Source organism: Hemibagrus wyckioides, linkage group LG01, assembly GCF_019097595.1.
Source record: "Hemibagrus wyckioides isolate EC202008001 linkage group LG01, SWU_Hwy_1.0, whole genome shotgun sequence".
Taxonomy (NCBI): domain Eukaryota; kingdom Metazoa; phylum Chordata; class Actinopteri; order Siluriformes; family Bagridae; genus Hemibagrus; species Hemibagrus wyckioides.
In genome coordinates, this window is record NC_080710.1 from 2,799,810 (window position 1) to 2,820,961 (window position 21,152).

The window sequence follows — 21,152 nt, forward strand, 5'->3', positions numbered from 1 at the left end:
TTGATGTGTTTTATTAAAGCCACGTGTAACTGGATTTGTTCGTCTGTTAGCTTTCCCGCGCGCTCTTTCTGCAGAGAGGCGTTATTTACGACCCGCCGCTAATGGCGGATTACAGCTCTAAAGATAAGCGCTGCTGAATTGAATGAAGCCATTAACAACAGGAGCTCAACACACACACACACACTTTTATTTCCTCATTGCAAGCGTTGTAAAATATTTAAATCACTTTGACTAGCATACATCACTTCTCTTTTCTCTTTTTTATGTCCACTACTTTGCTCTTGTCCTGTTTATTATCAGCAGTGTGTAATGTCTCCTAATCAGCCGTGTAGCCTGACTTTATTTTAACCTTTAACCTTTAGAGCTCAGAGGCGAGAGACGAGCGCTTTACTGCTTTCAGAGGAGAAAATAGCAGGAGCACCAACTCTCTCTGTCTCTCTCTCTCTGTTTCTCTCTCTCTCTCTCTCTCTCTCTCTGTCTTTGTCTCTGTCTGTCTGTCTCTCTCTCTCTCTGTCTGTCTGTCTCTTGCTGTCTGTCTGTCTCTCTCTCTCTGTCTGTTTCTCTGTCTGTCTCACTCTCTTTCTCTCTCTGTATTAGTATGTATGAGAGTGTTTATTAGGAGTGTGTATTGTGTATTAGGAGTGTGTGTTAGGAGTGTGTAGTGTGTATTAGCAGTGTGTATTAGTACTGTGTAATGTGTATTAGGAGTGTGTAGTGTGTATTAGGAGTGTGTAGTGTGTATTAGGAGTGTGTAGTGTGTATTATGAGTGTGTATTAGGACCGTGTAGTGTGTATTAGGCGAGTGTGTATTAGGAGTGTGTAGTGTTTATTATTAGTGTGTGTATGTTAGGAGTGTGTAGTGTGTATTAGGAGAGTGTGTATTAGGAGTGTGTAGTGTGTATTAGTACTGTGTAGTGTGTATTAGGAGTGTGTAGTGTGTATTAGGACCGTGTAGTGTGTATTATGAGTGTGTATTAGGACCGTGTAGTGTGTATTAGGCGAGTGTGTATTAGGAGTGTGTAGTGTTTATTATTAGTGTGTGTATGTTAGGAGTGTGTAGTGTGTATTAGGAGAGTGTGTATTAGGAGTGTGTAGTGTGTATTAGGAGTGTGTAGTGTGTATTAGGAGTGTGTATTAGGAGTGTGTAGTGTTTATTATGAGTGTGTAGTGTGTATTAGGAGAGTTTGTATTAGGAGTGTGTAGTGTTTATTATTAGTGTGTGTATGTTAGGAGTGTGTAGTGTGTATTAGGAGAGTTTGTATTAGGAGTGTGTAGTGTTTATTATTAGTGTGTGTATGTTAGGAGTGTGTAGTGTGTATTAGGAGAGTGTGTTTTAGGAGTGTGTAGTGTGTATTAGAAGAGTGTGTATTAGAAGTGTATAGTGTGTGTTGGGAGAGTGTGTATTAGGAGTGTGTAGTGTGTATTGGGAGAGTGTATATATTTGGAGTGTGTAGTGTGTATTAGGAGAGTGTGCTTTAGGAGAGTGTAGTGTGTATTAGAAGAGTGTGTATTAGAAGTGTGTAGTGTGTGTTGGGAGAGTGTGTATTAGGAGTGTGTAGTGTGTATTGGGAGAGTGTATATATTTGGAGTGTGTAGTGTGTATTAGCAGTGTGTATTAGGAGTGTGTAGTATGTGTGTAGTATGTAAAAGTGTGTATATTAGGAGTGTGTACTGTGTATTAGAAGTGTGTAGTGTGTATTAGGATTGTGTAGTGTGTATTAGGATTGTGTATATTAGGAGTGTGTAGTGTGTATTAGGAGTGTGTAGTGTGTATTAGAAGTGTGTAGTGTGCATTGGGAGAGTGTGTATTAGGAGTGTGTAGTGTGTATTAGAAGAGTGTGTTTTAGGAGTGTGTAGTGTGTATTAGAAGAGTGTGTATTAGAAGTGTGTAGTGTGTGTTGGGAGAGTGTGTATTAGGAGTGTGTAGTGTGTATTGGGAGAGTGTATATATTTGGAGTGTGTAGTGTGTATTAGGAGAGTGTGCTTTAGGAGTGTGTAGTGTGTATTAGAAGAGTGTGTATTAGAAGTGTGTAGTGTGTGTTGGGAGAGTGTGTATTAGGAGTGTGTAGTGTGTATTGGGAGAGTGTATATATTTGGAGTGTGTAGTGTGTATTAGCAGTGTGTATTAGGAGTGTGTAGTATGTATGAGTGTAGTATGTGTGTAGTATGTAAAAGTGTGTATATTAGGAGTGTGTACTGTGTATTAGAAGTGTGTAGTGTGTATTAGGATTGTGTAGTGTGTATTAGGATTGTGTATATTAGGAGTGTGTAGTGTGTATTAGGAGTGTGTAGTGTGTATTAGGAGTGTGTATATTAGGAGTGTGTATTAGGAGAGTGTATATATTTGGAGTTTGTATTGTGTATTAGGAGTGTGCAGTGTGTATTAGGAGTGTGTATTAGGAGTGTGTAGTGTGTATTAGGAGTGTGTATATTAGGAGTGTGTAGTGTGTATTAGGAGTGTGTAGGGTGTATTAGGAGTGTGTAGTGTGTATTAGGAGTGTGTAGTGTGTATTAGGAGTGTGCAGTGTGTATTAGGAGTGTGTAGTGTGTATTAGGAGTGTGCAGTGTGTATTAGGAGTGTGTAGTGTGTATTAGGAGTGTGTATATATTTGGAGTTTGTAGTGTGTATTAGGAGTGTGCAGTGTGTATTAGGAGTGTGTATATTAGGAGTGTTTAGTGTGTATTAGGAGTGTGTAGGGTGTATTAGGAGTGTGTATTAGGAGTGTGTAGTGTGTATTAGGAGTGTGTAGTGTGTATTAGGAGTGTGCAGTGTGTATTAGGAGTGTGCAGTGTGTATTAGGAGTGTGTAGTGTGTATTAGGAGTGTGTATATATTTGGAGTTTGTAGTGTGTATTAGGAGTGTGCAGTGTATATTAGGAGTGTGTATATTAGGAGTGTGTAGTGTGTATTAGGAGTGTGTAGTGTGTATTAGGAGAGTGTAGTGTGTATTAGGAGTCTGTAGTGTGTATTAGGAGTGTGTAGTGTGTATTAGGAGTGTGTAGTGTGTATTAGGAGTGTGTAGTGTGTATTAGGAGAGTGTATATATTTGGAGTTTGTATTGTGTATTAGGAGTGTGCAGTGTGTATATGGAGTGTGTAGTGTGTATTAGGAGTGTGTAGTGTGTATTAGGAGTGTGTATATTAGGAGTGTGTAGTGTGTATTAGGAGTGTGTAGGGTGTATTAGGAGTGTGTAGTGTGTATTAGGAGTGTGTAGTGTATATTAGGAGTGTGTAGTGTGTATTAGGAGTGTGTATATTAGGAGTGTGTAGTGTGTATTAGGAGTGTGTAGGGTGTATTAGGAGTGTGTATTAGGAGTGTGTAGTGTGTATTAGGAGTGTGTAGGGTGTATTAGGAGTGTGTATTAGGAGTGTGTAGTGTGTATTAGGTGTGTGTATATTAGGAGTGTGTAGTGTGTATTAGGAGTGTGTAGTGTGTATTAGGAGAGTGTAGTGTGTTTTAGGAGTGTGTAGTGTGTATTAGGAGTGTGTAGTGTGTATTAGGAGTGTGTAGTGTGTATTAGGAGAGTGTATATATTTGGAGTTTGTATTGTGTATTAGGAGTGTGCAGTGTGTATTAGGAGTGTGTAGTGTGTATTAGGAGTGTGTATATTAGGAGTGTGTAGTGTGTATTAGGAGTGTGTAGGGTGTATTAGGAGTGTGTAGTGTGTATTAGGAGTGTGTAGGGTGTATTAGGAGTGTGTAGTGTGTATTAGGAGTGTGTATATTAGGAGTGTGTAGTGTGTATTAGGAGTGTGTATATTAGGAGTGTGCAGTGTGTATTAGGAGTGTGTAGTGTGCATTAGGAGTGTGCAGTGTGTATTAGGAGTGTGTATATTAGGAGTGTGCAGTGTGTATTAGGAGTGTGTAGTGTGTATTAGGAGTGTGCAGTGTGTATTAGGAGTGTGGATATTAGGAGTGTGCAGTGTGTATTAGGAGTGTGTAGTGTGTATTAGGAGTGTGTATATTAGGAGTGTGTAGTGTGTATTAGGAGTGTGTAGGGTGTATTAGGAGTGTGTATATTAGGAGTGTGCAGTGTGTATTAGAAGTGTGTAGTGTGTATTAGGAGAGCGTATATATTTGGAGTTTGTAGTGTGTATTAGGAGTGTGTAGTGTGTATTAGGAGTGTGTATTAGGACTGTGTAGCGTGTATTAGGAGTGTGTAGTGTGTATTAGGAGTGTATATATTAGGAGTGTGTAGTGTGTATTAGGAGTGTGTAGTGTGTATTAGGAGAGTGTATATATTTGGAGTTTGTATTGTGTATTAGGAGTGTGCAGTGTGTATTAGGAGTGTGTAGTGTGTATTAGGAGTGTGTAGTGTGTATTAGGAGTGTGTATATTAGGAGTGTGTAGTGTGTATTAGGAGTGTGTAGGGTGTATTAGGAGTGTATATATTAGGAGTGTGTAGTGTGTATTAGGAGTGTGTAGTGTGTATTAGGAGAGTGTATATTAGGAGTGTGTAGTGTGTATTAGGAGTGTGTAGTGTGTATTAGGAGAGTGTAGTGTGTATTATGAGTGTGTAGTGTGTATTAGGAGAGTGTATATATTTGGAGTGTGTAGTGTGTATTAGGAGTGTGTATATTAGGAGTGTGTAGTGTGTATTAGGAGTGTGTATATTAGGAGTGTGTAGTGTGTCTTAGGAGAGTGTAGGGTGTATTAGGAGTGTGTATATTAGGAGTGTGTAGTGTGTATTAGGAGAGTGTAGTGTGTATTAGGAGTGTGTAGTGTGTATTAGGAGTGTGTAGTGTGTATTAGGAGAGTGTAGTGTGTATTAGGAGTGTGTAGTGTGTATTAGGAGAGTGTATATATTTGGAGTTTGTAGTGTGTATTAGGAGTGTGTAGTGTGTATTAGGAGTGTGTATTAGGACTGTGTAGTGTGTATTAGGAGAGTGTATATATTTGGAGTGTGTAGTGTGTATTAGTAGTGTATATATTAGGAGTGTGTAGTGTGTATTAGGAGTGTGTAGTGTGTATTAGGAGAGTGTATATATTTGGAGTTTGTATTGTGTATTAGGAGTGTGCAGTGTGTATTAGGAGTGTGTAGTGTGTATTAGGAGTGTGTAGTGTGTATTAGGAGTGTATATATTAGGAGTGTGTAGTGTGTATTAGGAGTGTGTAGTGTGTATTAGGAGAGTGTATATTAGGAGTGTGTAGTGTGTATTAGGAGTGTGTAGTGTGTATTAGGAGAGTGTATATATTTGGAGTTTGTATTGTGTATTAGGAGTGTGCAGTGTGTATTAGGAGTGTGTAGTGTGTATTAGGAGTGTGTAGTGTGTATTAGGAGTGTGTATATTAGGAGTGTGTAGTGTGTATTAGGAGTGTGTAGGGTGTATTAGGAGTGTATATATTAGGAGTGTGTAGTGTGTATTAGGAGTGTGTAGTGTGTATTAGGAGAGTGTACATTAGGAGTGTGTAGTGTGTATTAGGAGTGTGTAGTGTGTATTAGGAGAGTGTAGTGTGTATTATGAGTGTGTAGTGTGTATTAGGAGAGTGTATATATTTGGAGTGTGTAGTGTGTATTAGGAGTGTGTATATTAGGAGTGTGTAGTGTGTATTAGGAGTGTGTATATTAGGAGTGTGTAGTGTGTCTTAGGAGAGTGTAGGGTGTATTAGGAGTGTGTATATTAGGAGTGTGTAGTGTGTATTAGGAGAGTGTAGTTTGTATTATGAGTGTGTAGTGTGTATTAGGTGTGTGCAGTGTGTATTAGGACTGTGTAGTGTGTATTAGGAGTGTGTAGTGTGTATTAGGAGTGTGTGTGTGTATGGAGTGTGTATGGAGTGTGTGTGTGTGTGTTTGTGTATTAGTTGTGTGTATATGGAGTGTGTGTGTGTGTGTATTAGTTGTGTGTATATGGAGTGTGTGTGTGTATTAGTTGTGTGTATATGGAGTGTTTGTGTGTGTGTATTAGTTGTGTGTATATGGAGTGTGTGTGTGTGTATTAGTTGTGTGTATATGGAGTGTGTGTGTGTGTATTAGTTGTGTGTATATGGAGTGTGTGTGTGTGTGTATTAGTTGTGTGTATATGGAGTGTGTGTGTGTGTATTAGTTGTGTGTATATGGAGTGTGTGTGTGTGTGTGTGTATTAGTTGTGTGTATATGGAGTGTTTGTGTGTGTGTATTAGTTCTGTGTATATGGAGTGTGTGTGTGTGTATTAGTTGTGTGTATATGGAGTGTTTGTGTGTGTGTGTGTATTAGTTGTGTGTATATGGAGTGTTTGTGTGTCTGTGTGTGTGTGTGTGTGTGTATGTGTATTAGTTGTGTGTATATGGAGTGTTTGTGTGTGTGTGTATGGAGTGTGTGTATATGGAGTGTTTGTGTGTGTATTAGTTCTGTGTATATGGAGTGTTTGTGTGTGTATTAGTTCTGTGTATATGGAGTGTGTGTGTATTAGTTCTGTGTATATGGAGTGTGTGTGTGTATTAGTTGTGTGTATATAGAGTGTGTGTATGTGTGTATTAGTTGTGTGTATATGGAGTGTGTGTGTGTGTGTATTAGTTCTGTGTATATGGAGTGTGTGTGTGTGTGTATTAGTTGTGTGTATATGGAGTGTGTGTGTGTGTGTATTAGTTCTGTGTATATGGAGTGTGTGTGTGTGTGTGTATTAGTTGTGTGTATATGGAGTGTTTGTGTGTGTGTGTATTAGTTGTGTGTATATGGAGTGTTTGTGTGTCTGTGTGTGTGTGTGTATGTGTATTAGTTGTGTGTATATGGAGTGTTTGTGTGTGTGTGTATGGAGTGTGTGTATATGGAGTGTTTGTGTGTGTGTGTATGGAGTGTGTGTATATGGAGTGTTTGTGTGTGTATTAGTTGTGTGTATATGGAGTGTGTGTGTGTGTGTTTATTAGTTGTGTGTATATGGAGTGTGTGTATGTGTGTATTAGTTCTGTGTATATGGAGTGTGTGTGTGTGTGTATTAGTTCTGTGTATATGGAGTGTGTGTGTGTGTGTGTGTGTGTATTAGTTGTGTGTATATGGAGTGTGTGTATGTGTGTATTAGTTCTGTGTATATGGAGTGTGTGTGTGTGTATTAGTTCTGTGTATATGGAGTGTGTGTGTGTGTGTGTATTAGTTGTGTGTATATGGAGTGTGTGTGTATTAGTTCTGTGTATATGGAGTGTGTGTGTGTGTGTGTGTGTGTATTAGTTGTGTGTATATGGAGTGTTTGTATGTGTGTATTAGTTCTGTGTATATGGAGTGTGTGTGTGTGTATTAGTTGTGTGTATATGGAGTGTTTGTGTGTGTGTATTAGTTGTGTGTAGATGGAGTGTGTGTATATGGAGTGTGTGTGTGTGTGTGTATTAGTTGTGTGTATATGGAGTGTTTGTGTGTGTGTGTATGGAGTGTGTGTATATGGAGTGTTTGTGTGTGTATTAGTTGTGTGTGTATGGAGTGTGTGTGTATTAGTTGTGTGTATATGGAGTGTGTGTGTGTGTGTATTAGTTGTGTGTATATGGAGTGTGTGTGTGTGTGTATTAGTTGTGTGTATATGGAGTGTATGTGTGTGTGTGTATTAGTTGTGTGTGTGTGTATTAGTTGTGTGTATATGGAGTGTTTGTGTGTGTGTATTAGTTGTGTGTATATGGAGTGTGTGTATATGGAGTGTGTGTGTGTGTGTGTATTAGTTGTGTGTATATGGAGTGTGTATATGGAGTGTGTGTGTGTGTATTAGTTGTGTGTATATGGAGTGTGTGTATATGGAGTGTGTGTGTGTGTGTGTATTAGTTGTGTGTATATGGAGTTTTTTATGTGTGTGTATTAGTTGTGTGTATATGGAGTGTGTGTGTGTATTAGTTGTGTGTATATGGAGTGTGTATATGGAGTGTGTGTGTGTGTGTGTATTAGTTGTGTGTATATGGAGTGTTTGTGTGTGTGTATTAGTTGTGTGTATATGGAGTGTGTATATGGAGTGTCTGTGTGTATTAGTTGTGTGTATATGGAGTGTGTGTGTATTAGTTGTGTGTATATGGAGTGTGTGTGTGTGTATTAGTTGTGTGTATATGGAGTGTGTGTGTATTAGTTGTGTGTATATGGAGTGTGTGTGTGTGTGTATTAGTTGTGTGTATATGGAGTGTGTTTGTGTGTGTGTATTAGTTGTGTGTATATGGAGTGTGTGTGTGTATTAGTTGTGTGTATATGGAGTGTGTTTGTGTGTGTGTATTAGTTGTGTGTATATGGAGTGTGTGTGTGTATTAGTTGTGTGTATATGGAGTGTGTGTGTGTGTGTATTAGTTGTGTGTATATGGAGTGTGTGTGTGTGTGTGTGTGTGTGTATTAGTTGTGTGTATATGGAGTGTGTGTGTGTGTGTGTATTAGTTGTGTGTATATGGGGTGTGTGTGTGTATATTAGTTGTGTGTATATGGAGTGTGTGTGTGTATTAGTTCTGTGTATATGGAGTGTGTGTGTGTGTATTAGTTGTGTGTATATGGAGTGTTTGTGTGTGTGTATTAGTTGTGTGTATATGGAGTGTGTGTATATGGAGTGTGTGTGTGTGTGTGTATTAGTTGTGTGTATATGGAGTGTGTATATGGAGTGTGTGTGTGTGTATTAGTTGTGTGTATATGGAGTGTGTGTATATGGAGTGTGTGTGTGTGTGTGTGTATTAGTTGTGTGTATATGGAGTTTTTTATGTGTGTGTATTAGTTGTGTGTATATGGAGTGTGTGTGTGTGTATTAGTTGTGTGTATATGGAGTGTGTATATGGAGTGTGTGTGTGTGTGTGTATTAGTTGTGTGTATATGGAGTGTTTGTGTGTGTGTATTAGTTGTGTGTATATGGAGTGTGTATATGGAGTGTCTGTGTGTATTAGTTGTGTGTATATGGAGTGTGTGTGTATTAGTTGTGTGTATATGGAGTGTGTGTGTGTGTATTAGTTGTGTGTATATGGAGTGTGTGTGTGTGTGTGTATTAGTTGTGTGTATATGGAGTGTGTGTGTATTAGTTGTGTGTATATGGAGTGTGTGTGTGTGTGTATTAGTTGTGTGTATATGGAGTGTGTTTGTGTGTGTGTATTAGTTGTGTGTATATGGAGTGTGTGTGTGTATTAGTTGTGTGTATATGGAGTGTGTTTGTGTGTGTGTATTAGTTGTGTGTATATGGAGTGTGTGTGTGTATTAGTTGTGTGTATATGGAGTGTGTGTGTGTGTGTATTAGTTGTGTGTATATGGAGTGTGTGTGTGTGTGTGTGTGTGTGTGTGTGTGTGTATTAGTTGTGTGTATATGGAGTGTGTGTGTGTATTAGTTCTGTGTATATGGAGTGTGTGTGTGTGTATTAGTTGTGTGTATATGGAGTGTGTGTGTGTGTGTGTGTATTAGTTGTGTGTATATGGAGTGTGTGTGTGTATTAGTTGTGTGTATATGGGGTGTGTGTGTGTGTATTAGTTGTGTGTATATGGAGTGTGTGTGTGTGTGTGTGTATTAGTTGTGTGTATATGGGGTGTGTGTGTGTGTATTAGTTGTGTGTATATGGAGTGTGTGTGTGTATTAGTTCTGTGTATATGGAGTGTGTGTGTGTATTAGTTGTGTGTATATGGAGTGTGTGTGTGTGTGTGTGTGTATTAGTTGTGTGTATATGGAGTGTGTGTGTGTGTGTGTGTGTGTATTAGTTGTGTGTATATGGGGTGTGTGTGTGTGTATTAGTTGTGTGTATATGGAGTGTGTGTGTGTATTAGTTGTGTGTATATGGAGTGTGTGTGTGTGTGTGTATTAGTTGTGTGTATATGGGGTGTGTGTGTGTGTATTAGTTGTGTGTATATGGAGTGTGTGTGTGTATTAGTTGTGTGTATATGGAGTGTGTGTGTGTATTAGTTGTGTGTATATGGAGTGTGTGTGTGTGTGTGTATTAGTTGTGTGTATATGGGGTGTGTGTGTGTATTAGTTGTGTGTATATGGAGTGTGTGTGTGTATGTGTGTATTAGTTCTGTCTATATGGAGTGTATGTGTATTAGTTGTGTGCATATGGAGTTTGTGTGTGTGTGTGTATTAGTTGTGTGTATATGGGGTGTGTGTGTGTGTATTAGTTGTGTGTATATGGAGTTTGTGTGTGTGTATTAGTTGTGTGTATATGGAGTGTGTGTGTGTATGTGTGTATTAGTTCTGTCTATATGGAGTGTATGTGTATTAGTTGTGTGTATATGGAGTGTGTGTGTGTGTGTATTAGTTGTGTGTATATGGAGTGTGTGTGTGTATTAGTTGTGTGTATATGGAGTGTGTGTGTGTGTTAGTTGTGTGTATATGGAGTGTGTGTGTGTGTGTGTATTAGTTGTGTGTATATGGGGTGTGTGTGTGTGTATTAGTTGTGTGTATATGGAGTGTGTGTGGTGTATTAGTTGTGTGTATATGGAGTGTGTGTGTGTATTAGTTGTGTGTATATGGAGTGTGTGTGTGTGTGTGTATTAGTTGTGTGTATATGGGGTGTGTGTGTGTATTAGTTGTGTGTATATGGAGTGTGTGTGTGTATGTGTGTATTAGTTCTGTCTATATGGAGTGTATGTGTATTAGTTGTGTGCATATGGAGTTTGTGTGTGTGTGTGTATTAGTTGTGTGTATATGGGGTGTGTGTGTGTGTATTAGTTGTGTGTATATGGAGTTTGTGTGTGTGTATTAGTTGTGTGTATATGGAGTGTGTGTGTGTATGTGTGTATTAGTTCTGTCTATATGGAGTGTATGTGTATTAGTTGTGTGTATATGGAGTGTGTGTGTGTGTGTATTAGTTGTGTGTATATGGAGTGTGTGTGTGTATTAGTTGTGTGTATATGGAGTGTGTGTGTGTGTTAGTTGTGTGTATATGGAGTGTGTGTGTGTGTTAGTTGTGTGTATATGGAGTGTGTGTGTGTGTGTGTATTAGTTGTGTGTACAGTTGAAAGGAAAGAAAGGTCTTTAATCGAAAAGTGATTATTATTATTATTATTATTTTTATTATTATTATTATTATTGTGCTGATGAATTGTGAAGAAAAACTCCAGCAGGCTCTTTGATGTCCAGTTTACAAAACGTTTAATTGGTCTGAATTTCCGCAATTAATTTGCATATGTTCTTGAGAACAACACCAACAAAAAAAAGAGAGAGAGAGATGTTTCATGTGGCTCTGAAACAAACACACCGCCGCGCGCTAGCCCGGATTAGCCGTGCACGCTAGCGCCTCTCTTTATTTACAATGCAAGATATAAATTAATAAAAGTCCTCTGGTTTAACAACAATTCTCCTTTTTTTAACGCCCGTCATTTTTTCCTTTTTTTTTAAATAAAACCCGAGCCTCATCTATTTACAAAACAAACGAACAAAACGTCGGCTTTGTTTATTTTTTTGTTTTGTTTTTGTTTTGTTTTAGTGTGTCGTTGCAATACAACTTGCATAAATAATACAGGCGTCTTGCCTCATTTACAAAAATAAATATCAAATATTCCACTGTTCACCGGCGCCGCGTCGCCGTCCTGCGCTTCCGTGTGTCGCTTCTGGCCCAAATTTTTAAAAAAAACAAAAACAAAATAAAAGTCTTCGGATAAACGTCCCAAGGTTTAGCGCGTAGCATCAGGGTGGCAATGAAGCAAAACGTAGGGGTCCTGAGAAACCGTGTCCTTCGTTACGGGATAGATCATTACTCTAATTAATAAAAACACACACTTGTCCTATAACACACCTTCTGTCCATTTAGGTCCTTATTTATCAGAAATGACACCGAATATGATCCGGTGTAGGAGCAAAAATCCAGGATTAGGGAACGCCAGCATGGGATGAGGAAGAGGAAGGCTCGCTCGATGACACCTACCTGTGAAAGAAAAGAAATTTCGCTTTAATACACAGGTTATAATGATGTAATAACATCGGTTCCTCCTGCTCATTTGCATATTTATGATTTATGTTAATCAGCATGCATATATAACTCTAGTTCTAACATTCAGCCAATAAAAGTTTTCAAATCTTAAAATTCTCAAATCCTAAAATCTTCACTGTTAGCTTGATCCTTTCAAAAAATCCCACTTTATATAAACGCAACATTCTAATGAGTGATCATGAGGTAATTAATATTCATGAGCCCTAATTATAATATCGTTCTGTAACACATTGTTCCGAAGACGCATCACCCTTTTTTTTTTCCTTTTTTTCTAAATCGATTTAAATATTTTAATTCACGAACTGTGAATTAAAATATCTCTCCGAAGATATCACCGTATTCATCACAAGGCTCATTATAATAATCTGTTGAATATTTATTAGTATGCTAATTAACGTCCACAACAAGGATAGATGATGTTATATAATAATAATAATAATAATAATAATAATAATAATAATAATAATAAGCATTTCTAGCAAATGTTTAGCTTTCTATTTAATAATAATAATAATAATAATAATAAGAAGAAGAAGAAGCATCACAGAATGGAGATTCAATGCCAAAGTAAGGAATTCTGGGAAAGCTCCAGATTTTTGTTTTTCATGGTTATTGATGACGTACCTGCCGGCCATCTTCGTCTTTAGCTGGAGAGGTACGACTGAGGCGCGAGTGTGCACACGTCACCGGAATCTGCTGGAGAAAACAAACAAACAAGAATTCTTTATTAAATCATTATTTAGGAGGAAAACGTGTTGGATTTAGGAATTGTGATAATTATTCGTTACATGATGATGTCATAAGTAGACATCAAGTGAAGAATGTGATGTCATAAGCCTTGAACGTATGGAGGTAAAAATGCAGGATGGGCACATTCCGAGTTGTGAAGAGTTTTTTTGTGCTTCATGACTCGGTTTAAGATTTCAAATTAGTGTGTTATAATTTGTTGTATGCAAATGTACATTTAAATATGCTAATTATCATCATAAACACACTCCTAAGAATTTCTCTTGTGGGATCAATAAATTCTATCTATCTATCTATCTATCTATCTATCTATCTATCTATCTATCTATCTATCTATCTATCTATCTATCTATCGTGTTCATTAATATGTAAATTCATATAAGAACATAATCTAAGTTAATTAGCATAAATGAATAATAATGAGCATCAGGATTATTATTACATCACTGAGCTTTAGCATGATCTCAGTCATTTATCTCATGTGTAACTTTTTTGTTCACCTTTCTTGGCCTCCATGCTCAGGGCCCTGAAGTGCTGCTCCGTCTGGACGTGATTAGTGTGATTAGCCTTTAGCATCGCCGTCTCAGGGGTGTGTTTATGAATGGAGCCGTAGCGCAGGATCCCCTGCCCGAAGTTCCCGTAATTGGCGTAATTGCCGTAAAAAGGGGACGTGTAATAAATCGGCCTGGCCAAGATGGAGGCCGAGGGAGCCGCGCCTGATTGGCTGGAGGTCCAAATCCCGCCCCCCGAGGGGCAGTTCTGGCTCTGGAGCGGCTGTTTGGGGTCTGAAGTTGCGATTTCAGCCAGAGACCAGAGCTTGGGCTTGTTTTGGCTCTGGATGTCAGCGCAGGTCTTGTTTTTGTCACGATGCGTGTCTAAAAGTGGCGCCTCCACCCCAGTCAGAGGCGACGAGGTCACGGGTTTGGGGGACAGACCCGCGTGACCCCCGTGAGCTGAGGTCAGGTCCGTCTCGGAGCGCTTCTCTTTCACTTCGGGAGACGGTTTACAGGAGAAGTCGTCAATCCTGCAGAGGACTTTCTCTCCGTCCGACTCGGCTGAGTGGTCAGTCAGAGAGTCTACATGTAGGCTGATGCCTGGGGACGAAAAACACTCAGTCAGAATGATAAAGCTCCTTTTAAAAAATAAATAAATAAATAAATAAATAAATAAATAAATAAATAAAAACCAGTGAACTGGGTAGTAAATCACACGGCTTTAATCAGATCAGTGTCTGATATTATAATCTATAATCTATTATAATCTATATTATTGACTTTAGAATTTAATATCAAGATATTTATGGATTCTTTAAAATTAACATACACACTTCTACACAAAACTCTATAAAAAAAACTCAAGTGATTTTGTGTGAATGTTTATGTTTATGCGGAATGTTGTGTTTACTGACACACATCACATTTACACACCATTAAACATAAATCTGTAAATCTGTCTGTTCTTTCAGATCCCTTCACGTCCTTCTAGACTTTTCTCATCGTGTGTGAGGTTCAAACAAACAATTCAGCATAGTTTTACTCAAAAAGGTGCAGGCAATGATTTTACATTTCTAACTCATACAAAGGAGTTTATTAAGTGGCTGAGGAAAACTGTTCGGAAAACCGACTTCAGGACCGGAATGTGGTTTGGGATCGGACCAAGGAAATCTCCTGGGGGGCGGAGCTTCATGAACATGGGTGAGTAGAGTAGTTGGAGTGTATAAGTTGATATAAGTTGAAAAAAAAAATTAGCTATTGCAGCTTTATGTTAAATAATTATATAAGAATGATTTTTAAAAAAATCCTGAACCGTCTCCAAATTCTCATCACGGAAAAAAAAAACGTAAAATAAAATTATTTGCTGTTTATATTTTTACAAAAATAAATAAATGTAAATTATTTTGGTAAAGAAACAATGCTAAAACAAATAAAACAACTGAAACTTTTGTTAGATGTTAATAAGAATTGTACATAACTGGTCATCAGGATTTTTTTTAAATATTCATTTGTGAATGATCCAGAAACACAACAGTTTGTCTCTTTACATTTTCAGATTTTTATTATTGCAGTGTTTCAGCTATTTTAGGTGTGTAAGGAACGTAAACAGAACTTCTTGTTTAGTTATGAAGCTCTTAGGTTTGAGAAAAATGGTGTTAATGTGTCAAATATCTTCATAAGCCATGTCTGAAACGTGAACAAAACACTTTATTTACACGGTTCAGCTCCAAACTTCCCGAAAGCCGCCAACATACAGCTATGCTAACACTTGTGTGTGTCTGAACACTCGCTCCTGATCTCCTGTGTGTCCGGGAAACTTTGTTTTGATTTTGAACTTTCTCTTAAACTCTTCATAGCCACAGTGTGTATCTTATTTCTAACATTTAAACAAATCAATCTAAAATAATAAATAAGTCATTATTTCATCTCCACTGTGTGTCTGGGTGTGAATGTCGTGTTTGTTTGTTCTGGACGCTAAAAATAAATGAAATCAAATGAATAGAATGATATTAAATAGTCGTTTATGCTAAATATTATTTGTAATGTGTTTGTGTTGTGTATGTAATACAGTTTTATACAACTAATAAATGAATAAAATCATTTGAGCTTAAAAATGTTTTGTTTTTAAAATAAATAACCATAATGATATTATCTCTAATGTTAAAGAAAATTAATAATGTATTTTCTTTTTTACTTTATGAGGGTCTGGGTGTGAAGGTTGTGTTCAAATTCAATGATAAAGATGTTTATACAAATAAAATAAATATTTCCAAACTATTGATTGTAGATCTAATTTCTTTATAATTATGGGAATACAATAAAAAAAAGTTTTGTTTATTTTTCAAAATAAAATAAATAATTTTGCCAGTATTTTAAATAATTAATAAATATATTTATTTAATTTTTTTGCGGTTGTTCTAATTGCTCTTCCTTTACCCTCATCCTCAGCGGACGCGTCTCCGTTGTCCGCGTGCTTGTCGTCCTCATCGTCCTCGTCTTCTTTCCGCTCGGCGCGCGCTCCTTCCTCCTCGTCCTCATCCTCGCTCTTGGCTCGCGCGCCCCAGGTCACTTTGTTCTCCTTCTTGAGTCTCCGCCTGGCGTTGGCGAACCACGTGGACACCTGCGTGAGCGTCATCTTGGTGATGATGGCCAGCATGATCTTCTCCCCCTTGGTGGGATACGGGTTCTTCCGGTGTTCGTTCAGCCAGGCCTTCAGCGTGCTCGTGGCGTCGCGCGTGGCGTTCTTCCGGTACGCTGGGTCGTTGAGCTGATACGGGGGCGGCGGGAAACCCGCACTGCCGTATGGCGGGAAACCGAGCGGAGCGGCCATGGCCGAGGGAGGGGGGTCATACGGAGAGGCCTGACACACACACACACACACAGAGAGAGAGAGAGAATCGTTATGCAAATTCAATTTCACATATGAAGAAGAAGAAGAACAGGGAATCTGTTTAATTGCTTACATTTTATCGAATAGAATTAGATAGATAGATAGATAGATAGATAGATAGATAGATAGATAGATAGATAGATAGATAGATAGATAGATAGATAGATAGAAATCGAACCTCGAACAATAAAATCAAAAATCTGTTAATTTTTATTTTTGTATTCTTTTTCGTATTATTATTATTATTATTATTATTATTATTATTATTATTATTATTATTATTATTATGTTTGTAAATAAAGAAATAAATAAATAAGGTCGATAAAGAGATAAACAGATCATTAATTGTAAACTAATTGTTTTGCACTATTAAAACTGTGTGTTGTTTTTCGGGATCAATCGAGATGAAATATTTATTGGAATTGAAGAAATTGTACATTATTATTATTAGTAGCAGTATTATCACTCAAGTAAAAGGGTTGTATAAATAAATATATCTATATATAAATGTTAACGATCACTGATAATAATAATAATAATAATAATAATAATAATAATAATAAAGGCGGTTTAAATAATAGTAGGATTTATAAAGTGATAATCGGTTCTGAATCGGTTCAGTAATGATCACATTAAAGTCAACATCCTTCTACTTCCGTTTCCCATAATCACCTCTCCACGCACCGACTGTGTGTGTGTGTGTTTTCGGGTGAAAGTGCTTGTTTTCGAGTGAAGTGTGTGTGTGTGTGTGGTTGTGTGTGTGTGTGTGTGTGTGGTTGTGTGTGTGTTTGGCCCCGTCGCTGAACCGCAGCATTACATTAAATCCTATTAAGCATTATGGAGCCGTTTTTTTAATCCGTGTCATTTGCGTCCTAATTCAGCTTTTATTCCTCTTTTCAGACCTCAGTTTCAACTCCACTTTTTTATTTTCAGCCTTTTAAAACCGCACACTGCCTTTTTTTCTATTCTTTTCCTTTTCTGTAATATTTTCTAATCAGGAGCGCGAGCGCTTCATTTCTATCCCACTCGGAAAAGATGTTTTCTGATCGCCTATAAAATAAAATAAAATAAAATCAGAAATTAGATTAAAATTTAAAGCTAGAAGTCAATGTGTTGGATTTTTAGTGACGTTTGCTGGACATTTAAAAAAAGTTTAAAACATCCAACTCTTTCTTTCTTTCTCTCTCTCTCTCTCTCTCTCTCTCTCTCTCTTTATAAACAATAATTAAAACATTTCCTCCGGAATTCACAGATCTATGATTCCTCTCCATCGAATTCTGTTTATAAAGCTAACAAGGATTCATTATTTTATAAATAGATAATATAATCAATGATCACCAACAATCTCTTGCTTTTAACCCCATGGTTACTTTTCTACATTTTTTTTCCGTTTCTTTTACACAAAATACGTTTTTTTAGAAATAAAACAAAAATATAAATCAACTTGTTTTTCAATCCAAAATCATCTCGATGCGTTTTATTTTTTTGTTAATTGTTTTATTTGTCTAAAAATAAAACGAGATGATTTTGTTGAGGAAAAGGGTTTACATAACTCGCCTTCATTAAGCTGTAGTTTAAAGCGAAAAGAAAAACCGATTTAAAATAAAGTGTTTTATTAAACCGGCCGTGTGAACGGATTAGCTTTATTTCATTTGTATCATTAATTATTGCTTACATTAAGTGGTGATAAATTTACACCTGAAGTGTCCACGACTCTCATTGGTGTGTATTGTAAATCATTTAATCATATAATTCTGTTTAAAAAAAGATGGATTTTTTCGTTTTTGTTTGAAACAAGAAAAACAAACAAACATTCCATATGATAATGAGCGCGTGTGTTAATAAGTTCTCCTTGTGGCTTTTATTCCTCTACAAGTTTAAATTGTGAGGTTTAATAAATAATGATTGTAAATAACGCACCAGAGTCTTATTCAGCGTGACAAAACCCTCCAAAGTCACGAGGAAGTGAGAAAAATAAAGAGCTCGCGCGCGGAATAGGGCTTCATCAGATCTCAGATAAATGCTGCGCAATAAATCAGACGTGACCTTTTCACGTCCACACGAAGAAAGGAAAGGTGTTTATAACGTGCTTTTAACCTCATTGATAATATTATTTATTAATAAATAAATAAATCTAACATTCTAACATGATGCGTGATTTTTTCTGTGCATCTCAGTCAGGGGAAAAGGAGCTCGCGCACATGCTTTCGAACGGATCGTGTCGTGATGCGGTGGCGTTTAAGCGCGTGCACTTCGGCGGAGCAGAGAGGACACGAGCTGAGAATAGGAAAAGGTTCAAAAAGAACAAAAACAAACAAAAAATGTGTTGCTTTAAATTCATTCACTAAAAATAAATAAAATTAAATAATAATAAATAATTATAAATAAAAAAGTTGTCTGTATAATAATAATAATAATAATAATAATAATAATAATAATAATAATTGTTATTATTATTATTATTATTATTATTATTATTATTATTATATTTATCATTATTACTATTTTTATCACACGTGACGCAACAATCATCTTATAAACACACAAATGATCATTTCATTGCGTCCATTTTCAAACCCGCACGCGACAAAGTCATGATGTCATGATGCATAAAAATATAACAACAACAATCCATTTCTATGTAGATATGTATAGATAGATATAGATCTCTAGATAGTCGCGCGTGTGTGTGTGTGCGCGCGCGCTTTTTATATATGGAACATCAATAATAATTCTGATGGCTGGAACTAATAAGAACATCAATGAACCTTAATTTAAATCATTTAAATAAGAAAAGGTCCCTGGAGAAAACCCGCATTTGTGTGTGCGTGTGTGTGCGCGCGCGCGCGAGCGCATGTTGGTGCGTGTGTGCGTGCGTGTGTCAGCCTGTAAATACGACATAAATGCATTATAGCCTGTTTATGCACACTACGCACGCGCACATTTTTACTCTTGGGAGAGATCTTAACTTTAAAAAAAATCCGGTAAATTGTTAAAATTTGGTTTCTGTAAAAAAAAAACGCCTGCACGTGCAACACAATGTAAGTAAAAACAAACAAAAAAACAAACGCACAATATGATGACATAATGATTAAAAAAACAATTAGGTTGAGTAAGCAGGGCGCGAGCGCGTGCATCATTTCTCATCACGCACGAGCTATATTAATATAAATATAAATAAAATAAACAATCCCGCGTGCAGGGTGAGAGAAGCGGATGATGGTTGTAGGAGTGTTTACCATGTAGGAGGGGAAGCCGGTGGCCGGGTCGGTGTGGTAGCTCAGCGCGCTCGCGAAGCCGCCCGTGGCGGAGGCGGTGAAGGCGGCGGACGCGGGATACGGAGTGAAGGCGGAACCCGTGGACGAGGAAGATGAGGAGGAGGAAGACGACGACGATGAAGACGAGCAGCGCGCGGCCAGCTCGAGCTCCTCAGTCCTGAGCGGGTAGAGAGCCAGAGAGCCCGGGCCGGGCTGGTACAGGTAACCCTGAGGATAGGACATGGCGCCGGAAAAAAACAAAAACAACTCCAAAAATATAAAGATTTATATATATATAAAAAATAATAATAATAATAATTTAAAAAAAAAACACCGCGCACGAGACGCGGCGCTAATGCATGAGTGTGAAGTGTCCGAAAAACACACACTCTGTTCAATGCATGTGTGAAATTAAAAAAAAATGAACAAGGGAGGAAGAAAAAAAATAATCGCGCGAGACTGTTTCAGTGTTTCCTTTTTCTAATGCATGGAGAAGTCCGAGGTTTCTTTTCTTTAAAAATAACCGGAACAGGATTCACGTCTTCAGCTGATGCATGCGATGTTAGAGGTGAGATCTTCCTAAAAAAATAAAAATGAAAAAGAAGAGAAAGTGATGTCGCGCGCCGCTTCTTCTTCTGCTTCTTCTTCTTCTAGTGTATTTAAGAGATCCGGCGTGTTTTTTCTTCCAGAAAACAAAACAAAAAAAAATGACACAAAATTATAAAGACTAAACAAAAAGAGGACAATTCTTCTTTACAGATGCATCCAGTCTTTTGTCCAAAAAAAAGAAAAAACGAGAGAGACAAAATGATCTCGAACCCGAAAACTAGTCGCGCGATCTCTTCTTGTTGTTCTTCTTCTTCGGAAATGATTTTCTTTCCTTTTTAAAACGGAAAAGAAAACAAGAAGTGCAAGAACAGGAATACCTGGCGCGCGCTTCTTCCGCTAAGATGGAGACTAATTAAAGTTGATAAAATGTCGCATAAATAGAAATAAAACGCGAACACGCGCAGAAAGAGAGAGAGAGAGCTTCAGCGCCGCGTGCGTGCGCGAGAGCTGCATGGGTGTATGCGCATGTACGTGCGTGTGTGTGTGTATGTGTGTGTATTTGTGTGTGTGTGTGTAGAGGGCTGTGAGGAGTGCAGCACGAGCAGCAGCAGCAGCAGCAGAGTTTCTCGGCGCATTTGGAGGCTGTCATTCAGTGCGCGAGGATCTGAATATCCCATCTCCGCCCATCGCTCTGGGAAACACACACACACACACACACACACACACGCAGCGTGACGCTCGCTCGCGCACGGGTGTGTGTTTTTTTTTTTGCTAATGCACCGTGCACGCGCTTTTAAAAAAAGTATTTTAATAGAAACACTGCATTAATTAACGGCGATGGAATTGCGTCTCGAGCACTTCCCACAATGCACCGCCACCCGGTAGATGAATGAATCGATAAAGAAAGTAACGTGTTAAATCAACAAACGGTGTGTGTGTGTGTGTGTGTGTTAGTTCTCACAAATTAACACATTCATTCTGACACACCGATACATTCTAACACGCGCACACGAGCGCGCGCGCGCACACAGTTAGTGTGGTGTCCTTTATAATGGTCTGATCCCAAAAACACAGACACACATTCTGTGAACTTACATTTTTAGAAAAGGTTAGTTTCTAATTTATGTGTGTGTGTGTGTGTGTGCGCGCGCGCGCGTGTGTGTGTGTGCAATGCACAGTGTGAAACATTAATAGACACCAGTACACACTAATACACACCCCAAGACACTTATATACATGAACACACCCTAAAACACGTTAACACACACACTCACACAACAAAATACATTAACACACACACTCACACAACAAAATACATTAACACACACACACCCATTAACACACACACTCACACAACAAAATACATTAACACACACACACCCATTA

The 21,152-nt window shown here is 37.8% G+C and overlaps 1 protein-coding gene across 2 annotated transcripts; it reads right to left on the bottom strand.

Moving 5' to 3' along the window:
* Window positions 1-11,287: 11,287 nt before the first annotated feature.
* irx2a (iroquois homeobox 2a) lies at window positions 11,288-20,949 on the bottom strand. Of its 2 annotated transcripts, none has more exons than XM_058415889.1 (5): window positions 19,200-20,949; window positions 15,507-15,930; window positions 13,077-13,670; window positions 12,454-12,525; window positions 11,288-11,763 (listed from the first exon to the last, which is right to left on the bottom strand). In XM_058415889.1, exons 1-4 carry the CDS (start codon window positions 19,458-19,460, stop codon window positions 12,473-12,475), a joined length of 1,332 nt encoding a protein of 443 aa, XP_058271872.1. In that variant the 5' UTR covers window positions 19,461-20,949; the 3' UTR covers window positions 11,288-11,763; window positions 12,454-12,472. The 2 variants fall into 2 exon arrangements, with proteins under 2 accessions (XP_058271872.1, XP_058271959.1); XM_058415976.1 differs by having other exon boundaries at window positions 12,454-12,522; window positions 19,200-20,947.
* Between the last annotated feature and the right edge of the window lie 203 nt (window positions 20,950-21,152).